At 42.6% G+C, this 15685-nt stretch overlaps 1 protein-coding gene across 1 annotated transcript in view; it reads left to right on the forward strand.

Annotated features, from left to right (window-relative positions):
- PPP2R2C (protein phosphatase 2 regulatory subunit Bgamma) overlaps positions 1-14089 on the forward strand; it is a gene marked incomplete at both ends in the record, with an annotated part of 199466 nt that extends 185377 nt beyond the window's left edge. Inside the window, 2 exon segments of the mRNA XM_080623909.1 lie at positions 4103-4194; positions 13798-14089. Of these exon segments, the coding sequence (XP_080480035.1) occupies positions 4103-4194; positions 13798-14089 (384 nt within the window).
- Between the last annotated feature and the right edge of the window lie 1596 nt (positions 14090-15685).

Here is a 15685-nt window from a genome sequence, read left to right on the forward strand (position 1 = left end):
ACCTTTGTCATTTCAGAACTTCATTTTAAAACTTCATCTGTGCATTTCTCCCTTGTGCCTAGTTCTAGAAGCAATCAGTGTTCAGCCCTGACATCACCACTGACACAGCAGTTCCTGAATGCCAGACAGACACATCTGGTTGCCTGAATTCATTGTGATGTTATCCAGACAAAACGCCAGTGGCTCCAGCCAGCGCTAAGCTTGTACTCTAACATCTGTTCTGTTTGGCAATATAAGGCTGCACTTACATTTTTTAACTCTGCTTTGAAGAAGGAAAATATATCTGTGACTCAGAAACTGCTTGTTATGAAAGCACAATGAGAAAAACTGTTAAGCTACCTACAGAAAAGTATGCAAAGCATGTCTGGCTTGTAGGGCTTACTTAGACATAGTCCTGTGACAGTGCTGGAACTATCCATTGTTTTCTCTGTCTATATAATGGCAGCTGTGGTATGGTAGTTCACAATGATTATAGCTAAGATTGATTTAAAATGACATGTAATGAGAGTTTGGTAGCATGTCTTGTCAAAGCAACTGAAATTTTACATCAGTGATGTTGGGGATATTTATCAGCTGGTGTTTAGTAGACAAAGTGGGCCCGAGTGTTATCCAGTACACCCATTACATTTCAGTGGATACTCTTCAGTGTATCTCCTGTAAGTATTGGAAGGTCTGAGCCTCTATACCTTTAAGACTACAGAATTGGTTTTCCTCTGAAAATGGCAGCACTTGTAATGCTAAATGTGTTAGAAATGTTGATATGCTGTGAAAATGGAGTGGGAGGATAAGGGCGAGACTGTGTTTTATATAACAGAATCACAGCTCAGATTTGGGGAACTTAGATAATATATTATTTTATACTTATGTGCTTGGAGTATGCAACCTTGTCTCTGGAGAGGAATAGCTGGTCAAGCCAAGCTGTTTGTCTTGACTGACATCTGCTTATATTTCCTCATGTAGGTAGTTGTGAAACAAGCTGGCCACCTTTAAATCTGTCTGACATCCAACAGTGGTGGCAATTGGAAAGTTACACTTCTCCATGTTGAGAATGTAAAGGCTACACAGATGCATTGCTGAGTGTTGCAGTGGACTAAAGAAGAATCTGGAACTCATCGGCCTTAGGAAGCCAATAGCACAGGACTCCATAGGATTCACACAGTCCAGCTGCTCTGGGCAGCCTTTCATGGTTTTCAGCTGCAGAGAGTAGAGAATTCTGTTCTTAAGCAAAAGGGGTATAAATTACTCTTTTAAATAATCTGTCTTAGTGGTATTTCTCTCTCACATACCTAAATCTCATGTATAAACTTGGAAATCTCTCTAAAAGTTTGTTGTGGCAGATCACCCGAAGGCAACAGATAAAGCTACCATTATGTGTGCACATAATCATGATGGCATGTATATCATTAAAAGAGTAAAAGATACTCATTAAAAGATTGAATTTCTCATTTCATCCACTGCATGGTAGCCACTTAGATATTATCTAGCTGTGAGACTCATGAAGAGGGTCACAACAGGAGATATCCCCACAGGGTTGTAAGGAAGAACAAAGTTTGTAACTGTACTGCTTCATTATCAGGTCACAATTTTAGTAACACCAAAAAAAAAATTCCTCATGCAAGTTCTTTTGCTTACCAGCGCTATGGCTAAAAGAATGCTGTTGTATAGAGCAGCTCTTGCAGCCTTGCTGAAACATATCTGCTGACAATGATTCAACATGATTTTCTCCTGGTTTTGCTTCACATAAAGAAAAAGGCAGTGTATGATGCCCTGGACAGCACTAAAAGAGCAATACAGTGGAACGGCCAGTGCTTGCATGTTGCAAGGCAGCCCTGCCTAACAGGATGCTCTTCTGATGCTGCCAGGTCAATCACCCCAGCAGAGGCATACCAGCAACAGCCAGAGGTGAACACGTTCATAGCTGATAATAGCTTGATCCACTTTTGGCAGGGTCTGTTGCATAGGGATTTGGACTAATGTGTCACACCAGTGCAATTTCTGATTGTGACTATCCAGTTCCAGTGAAATAGCTCCCTGTGTAGTCATATTGCTCTCTCAGTTTGGAGCACAGAATTACTAGATAATTTCATGAAGGTCTGACCTAAAACATGGCAGTGAAGAAAAAGAGAATGTCTTTTGTAATCAGTTAGGAGTGAATTTGGTTTACATTCAAGTACTATTCATATGTGGTAAGAACTATATGTAGCAGACAAAGCAAATCTGATTTTACCCTCAATTGGTAGTGGCAGATGAACATGTAAACAAGGAGAGAATTTATTTATTCCACTTAGTTTCTTATAGTCACTCTGAGGGTCTAAATGTGTTCAAATATAGCAGTCATAGGGTCCACATGAAGAGGCAGCTGGTTGTCCAAGGCAGGAGTGCAAGTCTGCAGACAGTCAGTCAACAAAAAGGACCTGAGACCTTGAAGAGATCAGTAAGAAATCTGAAGGAGGAACTGCAAAATGCTTTTTGACAGAGTGATAGAAAGGCACAGCTCCAAGCTGTGGATTTGGACGCACTTTGCAAAGGGTGTATACGTGACAGTGGTCATGACAGATGGCTGATGGAAATGGTAACAAGAAGAAGACCTAGAAATGACAATCAGTGCAGCAAATGCAGCTACTTCCTTCTGCCCTACCCAACCTTTCTATTACTTCCAAGGGTTAGGAGCTCACAAAGATGATAAAGGAAATTATACTGCTAACATAGAAAGGCTTGAAGTAAAGATAAAATGACAGGATTTAATTACAGAGGGTGCAAGAAACTGCATCACTGCTAGAAGTGTTCTGACCTATTATTCACCATAAGGGTAAATGCATTTAATTGTGAAATGTATTATCTGCATCTGCCATTTGCCTGTTATTGCTGTATAAGACATCTGTTGATATACAAGTCAGTGTTCACTCATCTATTAATGAAAATTGATCCATAACTAAAATTTCTAGTCCTTAATAACCTTACATTACAAATATTCCTAGGATATTGTGCAATTTGGCTACTGAAAATGGGTTAAAGCAAATGTAAGTGAAAGGTCATTGTCCCTCATCTGGTCTGATAGAAGCTACCAGAAGAAATGTTTATGCCCTCAAGCAAGAGAAGGATACTGAGCATCCATGAGCAGGAGCAGTCTCCCTGGACTTGCAAGAACCAATACCTCTCTATGTCAGAGCTAAATTATGCCCTTCGGCTATGGGATTGGTATGTGTGCTCTGAGAGGCCATCCACAGGTCTTTGTTTTGCAATTCCTACAACAGCTAGAAGAAAGCATCAGGAGTGAAAGTGCATTAGTAAATTCATCTAGGCCGGATTTTTCTAGCTCATTATTTCCTTGTGGAATGAAACCAATCATCCAGAAGGAAAATCTAATCAAATTCAGCAAAGGATTGAAGTAGTTTGTATGAGAGCTGTCTCTTTATGGTAACTCTTGTTCAGCAGAGATGTGTGGCCCAGAGGAGAGATCTGCTGCTTAGTCCCACTTTTGAAGTATATAAGTGAGAATTTACAATGTTGGTTTTAAGTCTCAGCCAAGTAGGCGATATCCTTGGGCTAAATTCGTGTTCTACTTTGCAGCCTATGCAACTGCAACCATACTGTATTTGACTTCTGAAATACCTTACCCAAATATACGTAATACCATACATACAGCTTCTTTTCAGAGAGCCAAGTTCTTTCTGCCTCAAGTGAGACTCCGCTTATCTTGGAATATGACATTTTGTTACTATTTAAATTAGATTTCTTGCACATTAATTAGCACATCCAGGGTATCAGCTGGTGAAATGTCTTTGGGAATTAGGCTAACACTGAGAAAATCACCCAAGCAGGAAGCAAATATGTTGAAGAGGAGTGGTCTGCAGCCTGCTGAGGGAGGTATGCTTCGTGCCTTCCTGCAACAATAATTCTGTAGCACCAGGTTAATTGGGCTGTGGAAAAGTACAGATAGCTTCTTTAGGGTTTAAACACAGCATGTTCTGCAAGGCTACCAATCTGTGCAGCATATTTGGAAAGTGAACATGGAAGATAAAGCAGAGTGTGGGGGGCTGGTTTTGGAGCTTTATATTTAGTTTTATTCCAAGAATAACAGCAGCTATTTTCTTTGAAACAGGTCCATGATTACCTTAGGAGCAAGTTGTGTTCCCTCTATGAAAACGACTGCATCTTTGACAAGTTTGAATGTGCATGGAATGGATCAGACAGGTAATCCATCTTTATGTCCATCACTGGCTTCGTTTACCAAAAGAGTGTCCATGTAGTGGGGAGCGATCAGAAAATGAAGTGTTACATGTGTTTATTTTTCACATCATAGAATCATAGAACAGTTAGGGTTGGAAAGGACCTTAAGATCATCTAGTTCCAACCCCCCTGCCATGGGCAGGGACACCTCCCACTAAACCACTAAACAGTTTGCATCTTCACAGGTTCAAGTTGATAAAAGGTGTTTGGATATTGGTGGGGCTGTACCTCTGACCTCCTTACACATGGTGCATACGTTGTTAATCTTGGTTCGTGCCTTAGGGGGAAAAATCTCTTCCAATTCTGTCTGTTTTCACCAAAATCATAAGTGGGCTGCAAAAGTTAAGAGAATGCTGTCAACTCGCCCTGCCCCACCAACACACTAAGGAAGCTTCTGTGATCCTCTGTTTACACATGAGCTGCTTCAGAAATTCAGCTCATTTACTGGAAATGGGGAGCGAAGAAAGGCAGCCACAAGCACCCACTGGTTCTCTGCAAACTGCTGCCAAATGACAGGTTTTTTCTGGTACCTACCTCCACCAGAGCAGTCCCTTTCCCTGTGCACTGAAGGAGAGCTCCTTGTTTTTATCTTGGACATAAAACCTTGTTGAGTATTTTAATGAGAAATATTGACACAGCAAGTCAGAGAGTACAACCTGGGATCAGTGTGGTAACACCATAATGTTAGCAAATTATGGCAGTACTTTAGGGAGTAGGAATATTGTACAGGAAAAACTGAGTAACCGAGAGGAATGGAATAATAAAAATGGATGAAATCCAAGAGTATAATGCAGGGTGAGGATTTTAGTTAGAAGACACAAACCTTCATGTTATCAGTTGGAAACAACTCACAGAGATGTTCATATGCTAGGTGACTGTGGAAGGGATTAGCAGTCTACAAAATGCATGTGAAAGAGAGCACAGGAGCCAATTTTGAATGACACACAGTGACTCCTGGCTCAGCAATGCTAGGAGCCAAGAGGCAAAGGTTTGGCACATGCTGAAGGCCTGGAACTGTGCCTTCAGCTTACTTAGCCTCTCATTTGGAAAAGGGAAAACCAGTTCATCTCATTGTATTTGTAGCAGGCCGGCCCCCCGGAACGGGGCAAGGATTATGAAACAGAGTGTGGGGCAGCTGTGAAAAAGGCAGATATGATCCTTGAATGGGCAAGGCTGGGATATCCAGCAGAGAAAAAGAACTACATGATGTTAGGGTCTTATTCAAAGACCTATGGAGTGCAGTTACACAGTTCTTGTCCCTCATCTCCAAGGTGGAGGAACTAATGGACAGCTGCTCTAAAGAGGGGAGAGGGCAGGAGTTTGTTTTTGATCAGCTTAGCAAAAGAGAAGCCAAGATTATACTTCCTTCTAGTGGGTATATCAAGGAGGTATACATAGGGAGGAAGAGGATCTAGCTAAGATAAATGTGAATGACACAACAGCAAATAGCTACAGAACAGGTAATGATAGCCTTGAAATTAGAGGTAGTTTGTACCTATCCAGACAGTGACCATGTGGAGCAGTCTTCTGGTCCTGACTAGTGGAGTCGTAAGCAGCAGAACTGTTTTGATGATGGTGCTCAGGAAATTTTTGAAAGCTATTCTATGAGACATTGCTTAAAATGCAAGTGTCTGAACTTGGAAGTTCAGAACAAGGTTTCTTCTAGTCCTGTGTTCCACAAATGCAGACAAAGTGTAATGCTGTTCCTTGTGTAAGGGGCATCTTCCCTTTGGGCTATTTTCCTTTGCTCGGTTCCTGCACCTCCCCAGTGGAGAGATTCTGTGTTTATAGAATCATAGACTGGTTTGGATTGGAAGGGACCTTAAAGCTCATCCAGTTCCAATCCCCTGCCACAGGCAAGGACACCTTCCACTAGACCAGGTTGCTCAAAGCCCTATCCAACTTGGCATTGAACACTACTAGGGATGGGACAGCCACAGCTTCTCTGGACACCCTTTGCCGGCGTCTCTCCACCCTCGCAGTAAAGAACTTCCTAATATCTAATCTAAATCTACTCTCTTTCATCTTAAAGTCATTCCCTCTTGTCCTATCACTACCTGCCGTTCTCAAAAGTCCTTCTGCCTCTCTCATATTTACTAATAAATAAACAAACTTTTACCATGTATCATTTATTATGCAAGTGAAACTATATTATTCCATGATCTCTGTTGTCTGCATGCCAGGGTAGTGTGTTTTCTGGCAAGGATTAACTCAGCATTGAGCATCCCCTGTGATACAAACTGCTGGTCATTTTAAATCACTTTGATAGACCACACTGGGCAAAATACTTCCCAGATTACTATGACTGCAACTTGCGCACCAGCTGTTGTTGTGGAAGTGGCTTTGATATGGTCAGGAAGTGGGAATGACCTACAGAAGTTTTATGTTTAACTTTTCCCTGAACCCCCCAAACCCGTGCATGAATAGGTGTTTTAGCAGAGTGTTATCTCAGCAGACTGGTTACTGCTTGAATTTGATCTTACTAGAAATACCAAAATTAGAGCATTTATTGGAAATATGGACAGTGCTGTTCCCTGCCTAAATCGGGCACAGAAGAACAGCCCTGAAGCCTCCAGCATTCAGGGATTTTCACGTCTTTTCAAACCACTTTGCTTATCCTTGATGAGAATTCCCAGTGCATTGTAGAGGATGGTCACTTGTTCCCAGACTCAGTCTCCTGTAGTCAAATGAAGTGGTCCCCTCCTCATTAGTGCTGTAAGACCTGTCTCTGGATAGTTGCCTGGTAATAATGGAAGTATTATTCAATATAAGGATTTAAAGTGAGCGTAATATTTTTGTTCTTACTTGACAGATCAGAAAGATCAATGCAGTGAGTAATTATTAAGTGAGAACATTAGATTGTGAGGGCTTCATTTATCGTACTGCCAAGACACTGACGCGTTACTAGTCGTGCACAATTACCAAATCCGTCACTGAACACAATACGCTGCTCTTGATTGTAAGAAACTGTTGAGTAGAGTAGCTGGCAACATTTGACAAAAGATAAGGGTTCTCTTTAATTTAGTTGTTTCTTTCTAAGAGTCAAATATATCAGCACTGATGTTAATCTTTTGAGGAACATCTGAGCTTCTTGCTTCTGTATATGACAAGTATTGCATTGTTTTGCTACACACTACAAGGATGGTATTTTTTTGTGGGTGTTAAATTATATTTGGCTACCAGTAACTCTTAAAGAGCAGTTAATTTGGACAGCAAAGTCACTCAATTTGATCCTCTTGGTATGTATATTTTCTTAAAAGGACTACTGCTAAGGGTAAGCAATACTTAATGAAAAAGGTACTCTTAAGAGATGCTGCAGTGTGTAACAGTATACTGCACATATACATATATCTACATAGCTAATAACTACAGTTCTTAACATGTTAATTTTATCTTTGGAGACTTTAAAGCTACAATGACAATCTGAAGTGACAGGATTGCTGTTAAAAATTAAAGCGTGTTTATTATTTAGGTGAAAATCCTTTATTATTTTTTGTCATTACTAAGGAGTTAATCTGGGCTATGATAGAACTTGATGGTGAGGCTGTTTACAAAAAAAATCAATGTACGTGAGCTCTGATTAGAACGTGATTGATGCTCAGTTACTCCAATGAACAGGAACTAATACAATCAGACAGAGCCGATCTCATTTGCTGAAGGGCACATTAATCACTATGTACTTTGGCAACGGCAGTGGTCAGGGAGGGAGTCAAGCAGGGGTCTTACACTAATTCAACCAGATGAGCACATATTATCTGTAGCTGAGTATATTACACTAAAATCATGCCATCTTTATTGTATATACATCATTACATGACTATGTAGAATACGTGAGCTCTATTTGTACAGCAATGTAATTTACTTCTTCCATTCACTTCCATAGTCATATCTTTTAATAATGACCTGCAAGATGCTGTTTTCTTCCCACTGTAAACCAAATGCATTTTGTTATTTCAGTCTTACCACAAAATTTAGCACCTTTGCAGCTGTTTGCATGTTAAAGAGACAGTAAAAGATAAAGGTAACAGTAATTCTACATGGTAAATACCTTCATTACTTTTTTTAACATTTCATATCAATGAGTGTATGGGAATCCTTCCAGGGAGACTTCTGAACACTATCATGATAAGTGATAGGCTGTAAGCAGATGAGTGAAGTCACATACAACTGTTCAGTCAGTCCTTTCCTACTGAACTGTCATTCATTCCACGGAATATCCGTCAGCCTTCACTCTAATCAGGCGGAATTGGCAGGTCCCGGTGGATGGGATGTTAACAGTCTATTCCTGTCTGGCAGCATGCTCCATGCTGGAGAGCTAGAGGACATCATTTTGTTCTTGAAGCTCGGCATGTCAGATATTAGCTTGGAAAGACTTGGGGATCCCGTGTTCTTATTCCTGGTTTTATACCAGCCAGCTGTACCACAGTGCCACAACCCTGAATCCAGTGTCTCAAACTTTTCCATCAGCATGCTCCCCAGGAGGTTTAAAGTTCATTCTTTGTGCCTCTCTTTCTGCCTCTCTTGCCTCAGGCAGTGATGTTCTGCTGCCATATCTACAGTGAGGGGCAGGTTACCTGGACTGCCTTTGTATTTCTATCATCCTTAAACCTGGTGTGTGCCAGTCCTTAAGCCTTGCCCAGCATTAGTCCTGTCACACCATCCTTGTTCTTGTGAGCAACAGTGAAGGAGGTGAGCTATGACATGAACTGAATTTCTCCAGACAATAGAAATCCAAAGGTGAATAAAATGTCTGTACATCCAGGAAGTCTAACCTGGGCCAGAGTTAGCCCCAAAAGTTATTATAAAAAGGTCTTTCAAAAAACCACACCAAAACCTACACAAACCAATGTGAAAAGAGTATGGTTTGGTTTTCAAGCAAGCCTTAGTGCCAGCTGATACTCCCAGAGCTTCAGGGCAATCTGACATCCTGGAAGGCAGCTAACTGGAACAATTTCGATAAAAACTGTTGTGTGCAGCATAGATGACATCTAGGAGCTTGGCTTGCAATAAAGAAGTCTAAGCAAAGTATGGAAATAACAGATATGAGAAAGGCAGATACACCAGTTCTCATGATTGATGTGTTTGATGAAATCTCAGTGCCCTAAAATGTTATGGAAGATCTCATTGCAGTTTAGTACAAATGATGTAATCCCATTCAGATGCCCTTAAGGTTTGTGAAGTAGGGAATTTGCCAAAAGGCCATCAAGGCCTGTGCTGTGATTGCCCAGCTGTAAAGCAGATTGCACACATGGGTGCATGCAAACCCTTTTTTAGAGCCCTTAGGGAGAATAACAGCTCTGCAAAATAGACAACCAGCAGTGCTTCTCCTTCCCTGCGCCCCATGGTAAGCTGGTATATGGCCAGCCTGGCCTTGCAGATCTCCCAGCATCCCAACATCTCTGGTGCCACAACCTGCGCTATCAAATCCCTGCCAGTGATTTGTATGGGATGAGAAAGGACACCCTTCCACCAGCTCATTTCTCCAGCTCAGACTGAGTCATTAATAAGCAAGAGTACCCAGTGTCAGTGCAGGCTGGGCAAGTTAATGGCATTTTCTGTTGTCACTCGGAGCACTCATGCCCAGAGCATTGCCAGAAACCCCCAGAGCTTGCTTGGAAGTGCTCTAAAAGGGGAGCACAGAGCACTCAGTGTGCTTTGCAGAGCAGCACCATGCAGAGAGGAAAACATGTTCCTCTGGTGGGGCAGTGCAGAAGGGTTAACAGGGACCTGTGTGAATGCACTTGGGGCCCTGCAGATGCGGGATGTTGCCACTGCTTCCAGAGCACCAGCTAGGCTGTCAGTGTGTAAAGTGTAGCAGCGGCAGACATGTCACTGGCATTTGGGGGTTTTCCTGCCTTTTTTTGCCTTTCTTGCCTCTTTAAAAGTTATTATATTTTAATCATGGTGCCTGTAGCTGTGGTGGTTCGAGCTGGGCACATTCTATCAATCAGCAGCTTTGCTTCAGCCTGAGCTAACAGTGTGCTGCTCCTCAGCGTGCACTGGAGTGTGTTCTGCATCCTAAACACCCCTGCAAGGCTGAGATCATGGTGCCTCTGACCACAGGTAGCACAACTTTAAACATGCTTTACCAACAGAAGTAAAGGTGATTAGGCAGAGCTTTTATGGGCTGCTTCCTTAGATACGTATGAATTAATGTGGGACATTTTGGGTGAGAGGCTTTGTTTGATTTCTTGAACCAGCCTCACTTGCAAGGGTTTTGTACAAGCACGTGTCATAACACTGCTGTGCAGAGCAGGGTCTGGGAATACAGAACAGACTCTTTCTGTACTCAGCTACAGTTTTTATTCTAATATATGTATGTATATAAACGTCTCCTTATTGCATACATTCCATTATTGCAGATTATATTTTCCTGAACAGGAATAAATTGCAGGCTTACACCTAGTTCTTGCTCTCTTTTATAGTTATTTTAAGCAGCAGGTAAGGTTATAATCCATCTGTGTTTGTGACCTTGAACAAGAATGGGCACTTTCTCATTTGCATAATGCTATTTTTTACTGAGCCATTAAACTGCAGAAAAACAGGGCCAGCATGGAAAGTAGTCATCTACATATGTTTAAAAAAATAACTGCAGTAAATCCAACTGGGGAAAGCAGACTTCTAAAAAGATGTGAGTGTTCAAGAAATTAAAAAGCAAATGGACTGTAAAGGCAGTTTTACTGCAAGCAAAACCTCCTAAAATAAGATCCTTGACAAATACTGCTCTGTGCATTTGGTGCACTGGTACTCTGCCTGCATGAACACTGCTCCCCTGACAGTTCCTGCCTTCATCAGTGGGATGCTCCCCGCTCCCCTGGAACCACAGCTCTGCAGCCCATGGCCTACGGTGCTCCAGTGTTATGAACCTGATTCCAAGTTTTGCCTGAGGGGAGAAAGCCCACAGTGCTGAGCTGGGCTGTTTGAATCACAAACTGCGTGTACTAGTGCTGAGATATGAAATAGCAGTGACTTTTTCACATTGTGAATAACCATTACTGCAGGAGCTGTAAATGACAAGATACGGTGATTTAGAAGGAGTGAAACATTAGATTTACTGCTGTTGATTCAATTTCTGAAATGGGCACTAATCTTGATCCATAGGCTTTCTGCACCTTCTGGGATATGTTTTATCAAGCTGTCACACAGACTCTTGTTTTTTTTGCTTGTGGGGATGTTAAGTTGTGCATTACTAAGCAGGATTGTGACAGGCCTTTGCGGATGGGGTGAAGGTAAGGGAAACCTCACTGCAGACACCCCAAGGGCTAGCTGCAGCTACACATGGCCAAAGTCTCTGTTGCTCGTCTCCAAACTGAGCAGCCAGTGGTGTGCTGCCTGGAGACCTCAGGAAAGCAGCCTCCCAATAGGGTGAAGGCTGGAGGTGAGCTGTTGCTGAGGGCAGTGTGCTGTGTCTCTGTGCTACACCCTTCTGATGTGAAGCAGTCTTCTTTAGCGCTTCAGGAGCTATAAAAAGCTCAGTGTGGAATCAGCTGTCATCACACTCCAGTATGCCACCAGCAAACGTGGAAGCAGGATGGAGCTGGCAGTCCTGTTAGTGATTCACAGTGTACAAATCCAGCTCACCCGCTCTAGTTACCCCGCAGTGGCTCTGAAGTGAGCGAAGCTGCTGTCAGTCAGTAGCTGTAGGGTAAGAGCAGTTAGCTGCACAGCTCCCATTTCTGCCATTTTCAGTGCATTATTCATTTGTATTACAGTAGCTCCTAATGGCCGCAAATGAGATCAAGGCAACACTGGCTGGAGGCTGTGCACATAGTGTAAGACAGCTCCTAAATCCAGGAGCATCTAATCTAATCAGCTAGTGAGCTTCTGCATGGTGCACAGTATAGTTTATGCCTTTGAATTCTCCCATGATTGCATATGCTGTGCTTTCCTGGCCAGTGTGCTGCTCAGCACAGCTTCTCCCCAAGTGGGAAACAACAGCAGAGTGCTAAAGGAACTGCCATTTGAGATGGATTTTAGTTTATTAAATGCGAAGCAGGTGAAATATGCTCTGTTGGGCTGTACTAGAAAGGCAAATAGTTCCTGATTGCCTGAGTCTTGGAACTGTGCAGCTTTTCCTGTGGAGACCTGACTATTTGGGGTGGATGCCCGCTTCTAGAATGGAAATTTGGAAAAGATTCCCTATCTGGGGCAGAGACAGGAGAGTTGAGCACGGCCCTGTCTTTGCATATGGAAAAAGTTCACATGGGATGAGCTTTCGAACAAGGCTCTGAAACCCGTGATTATGCTAATCCAGTAACCTGGGGGCCGTGGATGAAATCCTGAATTCATTAAAGTTAGTGACAAAATATCCTCCCCTAGGGACTGGAGGAACGAAGCAACTGGCAATCCATTATTTCAAACTACAAGCTGATTAATGGGGTAATTTGTATACAGATCGAGGGATGTTTTCTGTCCCCTTCTCCCAGACCCAGAAATATATCCTGACTTGAAGCTTCATTCGAACTTCATAGAAGGGATGACAGAATCCTGTTTATCAATGTATTTATTTCTAAGCAGCATTGTAAATACAAATTTTAATGGTGTTGGGACCTGCAAGGTCTATGGACTCAGAAAGGAAATGGGTTTATTCTTGACAGAATTTACTTGTGCAACCTTTGTCATTTTTCAGAACATTTCGAAGCGCTTCAAATTATTCATCACAATGCATAATTCAATAGTAAATCTTATTAGTGTATCAAAATGTTTGAAATACATAGAAATTTTTTTTTAAAGGCTTTTTCTGGGATCATGGTAAATCTCAGCTGTCAGAAAAGGCAAAGCTCTGGGGAAAGAGAAGAGCCTGAAATAAGTGATCCTTAATCAAAGAATCATAGAATCGTAGAATAGTTAGGGTTGGAAAGGACCTTAAGATCATCTAGTTCCAACCCCCCTGCCATGGGCAGGGACACCCCACACTAAACCATGCCACCCAAGGCCTCATCCAACCTGGCCTTGAACACCGCCAAGGATGGAGCATTCACAACCTCCTTGGGCAACCCATTCCAGTGCCTCACCACCCTCACAGTAAAGAATTTCTTCCTTATATCCAATCTAAACTTCCCCTGTTTAAGTTTGAACCCGTTACCCCTTGTCCTGTCACTACAGTCCCTGATGAATAGTCCATCCCCAGCATCCTTGTAGGCCCCCTTCAGATACTGGAAGGCTGCTATGAGGTCTCCATGCAGCCTTCTCTTCTCCAGGCTGAACAGCCCCAACTTTCTCAGCCTCTCTTCATACGGGAGGTGCTCCAGTCCCCTGATCATCCTTGTGGCCCTCCTCTGGACTTGTTCCAACAGTTCCATGTCCTTTTTATGTTGAGGACACCAGAAGTGCACACAATACTGCAAGTAAGGTCTCACGAGAGCAGAGTAGAGGGGCAGGATCACCTCCGTCGACCTGCTGGTCACGCTCCTTTTGATGCAGCCCAGGATACGGTTGGCTTTCTGGGCTGCGAGCGCACACTGCAGCTCATTCTGAGGTCAAAGCTCAGCTGTCTTGAGCCCATCAGAGTTGACTTCCCACAGTGCTGTTTAACTCTTTGTTCTTGTTTTTTCTCTCTCCCTGCAGTGTGATAATGACCGGTGCGTATAACAACTTCTTCCGAATGTTTGACCGGAACACCAAGCGGGATGTGACCTTGGAGGCATCCCGAGAGAGCAGCAAACCACGAGCTATCCTCAAGCCCCGGAGGGTCTGCGTTGGCGGCAAACGGAGGAAAGATGACATCAGTGTTGACAGTTTGGACTTTACTAAGAAGATCTTGCACACAGCATGGCACCCAACCGAGAACATCATTGCTATAGCAGCGACAAACAATCTGTACATATTTCAGGATAAAGTGAACTCAGAAATGCACTAGATTTATCAATATCCCTCTATATTTACAAACCAGCCTCTTGAGAGTTGTAGAAGGATGTGATCTTCACAAAAATCGTGGCTTCTGTGGTGGGATTTGTAGGTTGCATCCTTTCATCCCTCAGCCTGTATCTTTATTGGTGGCAAGCCAGCTACTTCTAATTTTCCATCACTGCAACTGTATGAGTAAAAGGCACGACTGCAAATCCAGTACTGTGGTCTGTATTGGTTCCTTTAAACAAACAGGGGTATTTATTCACTTTGGGAGTGTTCCTGAGGAGGGCTGAGGCTCCTCAGCTCCCATTAGTCTTTTCAAGGGTCTCAGTGGCTCACAGGGCCATGCTGTTCTGGTGCCCTGCCTGCTTTTGCAGTCCACAGCATTTATCGCATTGTTAGAGCTTTTTGCCTCAATCTCTTGATTATTTTTTTCAGTAGCGTTTTCCTCTTTCAACTAAGCCTGGCCTGTTTGAGTGAATGAATAGCAACATCCCTTTAGACCATGTGGCACATTGGGAGTGGCCTCATGACACTTATACCTGGAAGCAGAATCCCTGCCAGTGAAAAGCTGCGCTGTCTCACCTATCCCATTCCCTTCTTTACAACTCCCTCTTGTTTATTTATTTATTCACATTGCTTTGTGCTTCAACTTCCCAAGTAAGTGTCAGGCTGGTATAGTTACTTAGCCGGCTTACTTTAAGAAGTTTATTCTCCATAGATCTCTTTGCCCTATTCAAAACAATAACAAGTACCTTCATCACATGGAGGACTATGTAGAAACTTGGTATTGCCACTTCAGACTGGTCAGACACAGCCTGGTAGTTGACATACAAACTCATCCTGCCATCTGGGGGTTGGAGTTCTGGAAACCTTGGCTAGAAGTGCTGTCCTTGAAGGCAACAGTCAGCTTCAGTGGGAGGAAAGTTACGTCACTGCTAGACACTTCAGAAAGTCCCTTGTTTGTTGATTGCAGCGTGGTTATTTTAGTCGTGGCCTTGGGGAATACAGGCAATGTAACTGTAAAAGGAATGGTGCTGCGAGATGCAGCACTTGTCAGTGAATTTTAACACTTTAAATGAGTCCACTGCTGGGAGACAAAATTATTCCTGGAGAAATATGAAACATAAAAAGCTCCAAACCTTCCACATACATACTGTTAGATCTATCTCTGGTTTAAAATGAATAGTGATGGATAAATGGGAAAGTACACACAACCAGTGTGGCACATGCAGGAATCGTATGGGAACAGTGCAGTGGGCAGGGAGTCCTCTTAATCCAGGAAAAGAAAGTTCTGCTGCATCCCTAATAGCTCTGGCAGAAAAATTAATATCCCGAAGGATTTCTCCTCAAACCATGAATAAAAGAGCACAACTCACGTGACCTGTTAATCTGCCCATATTAAAACTCCTCAGCAAAAATAAATCTCTAAGCCATTATGCACTGATTTCTTGGTAAGTGGAAAATGTACCAATGAAGGGATCTGCATGCTTTTATAATTTGGTTTGGGCAGAAAGGGTGAAAATCTGCTCACAAGAACTAATAAAACAAAGCTTTTATATGACAACACAACACATGAACTCTGTACCTTGGAAGTTTTCTAGAT

The sequence above is a fragment of the Psittacula echo genome (genome assembly GCF_963264785.1).
Source record: "Psittacula echo genome assembly, chromosome: 1".
Taxonomy (NCBI): domain Eukaryota; kingdom Metazoa; phylum Chordata; class Aves; order Psittaciformes; family Psittacidae; genus Psittacula; species Psittacula echo.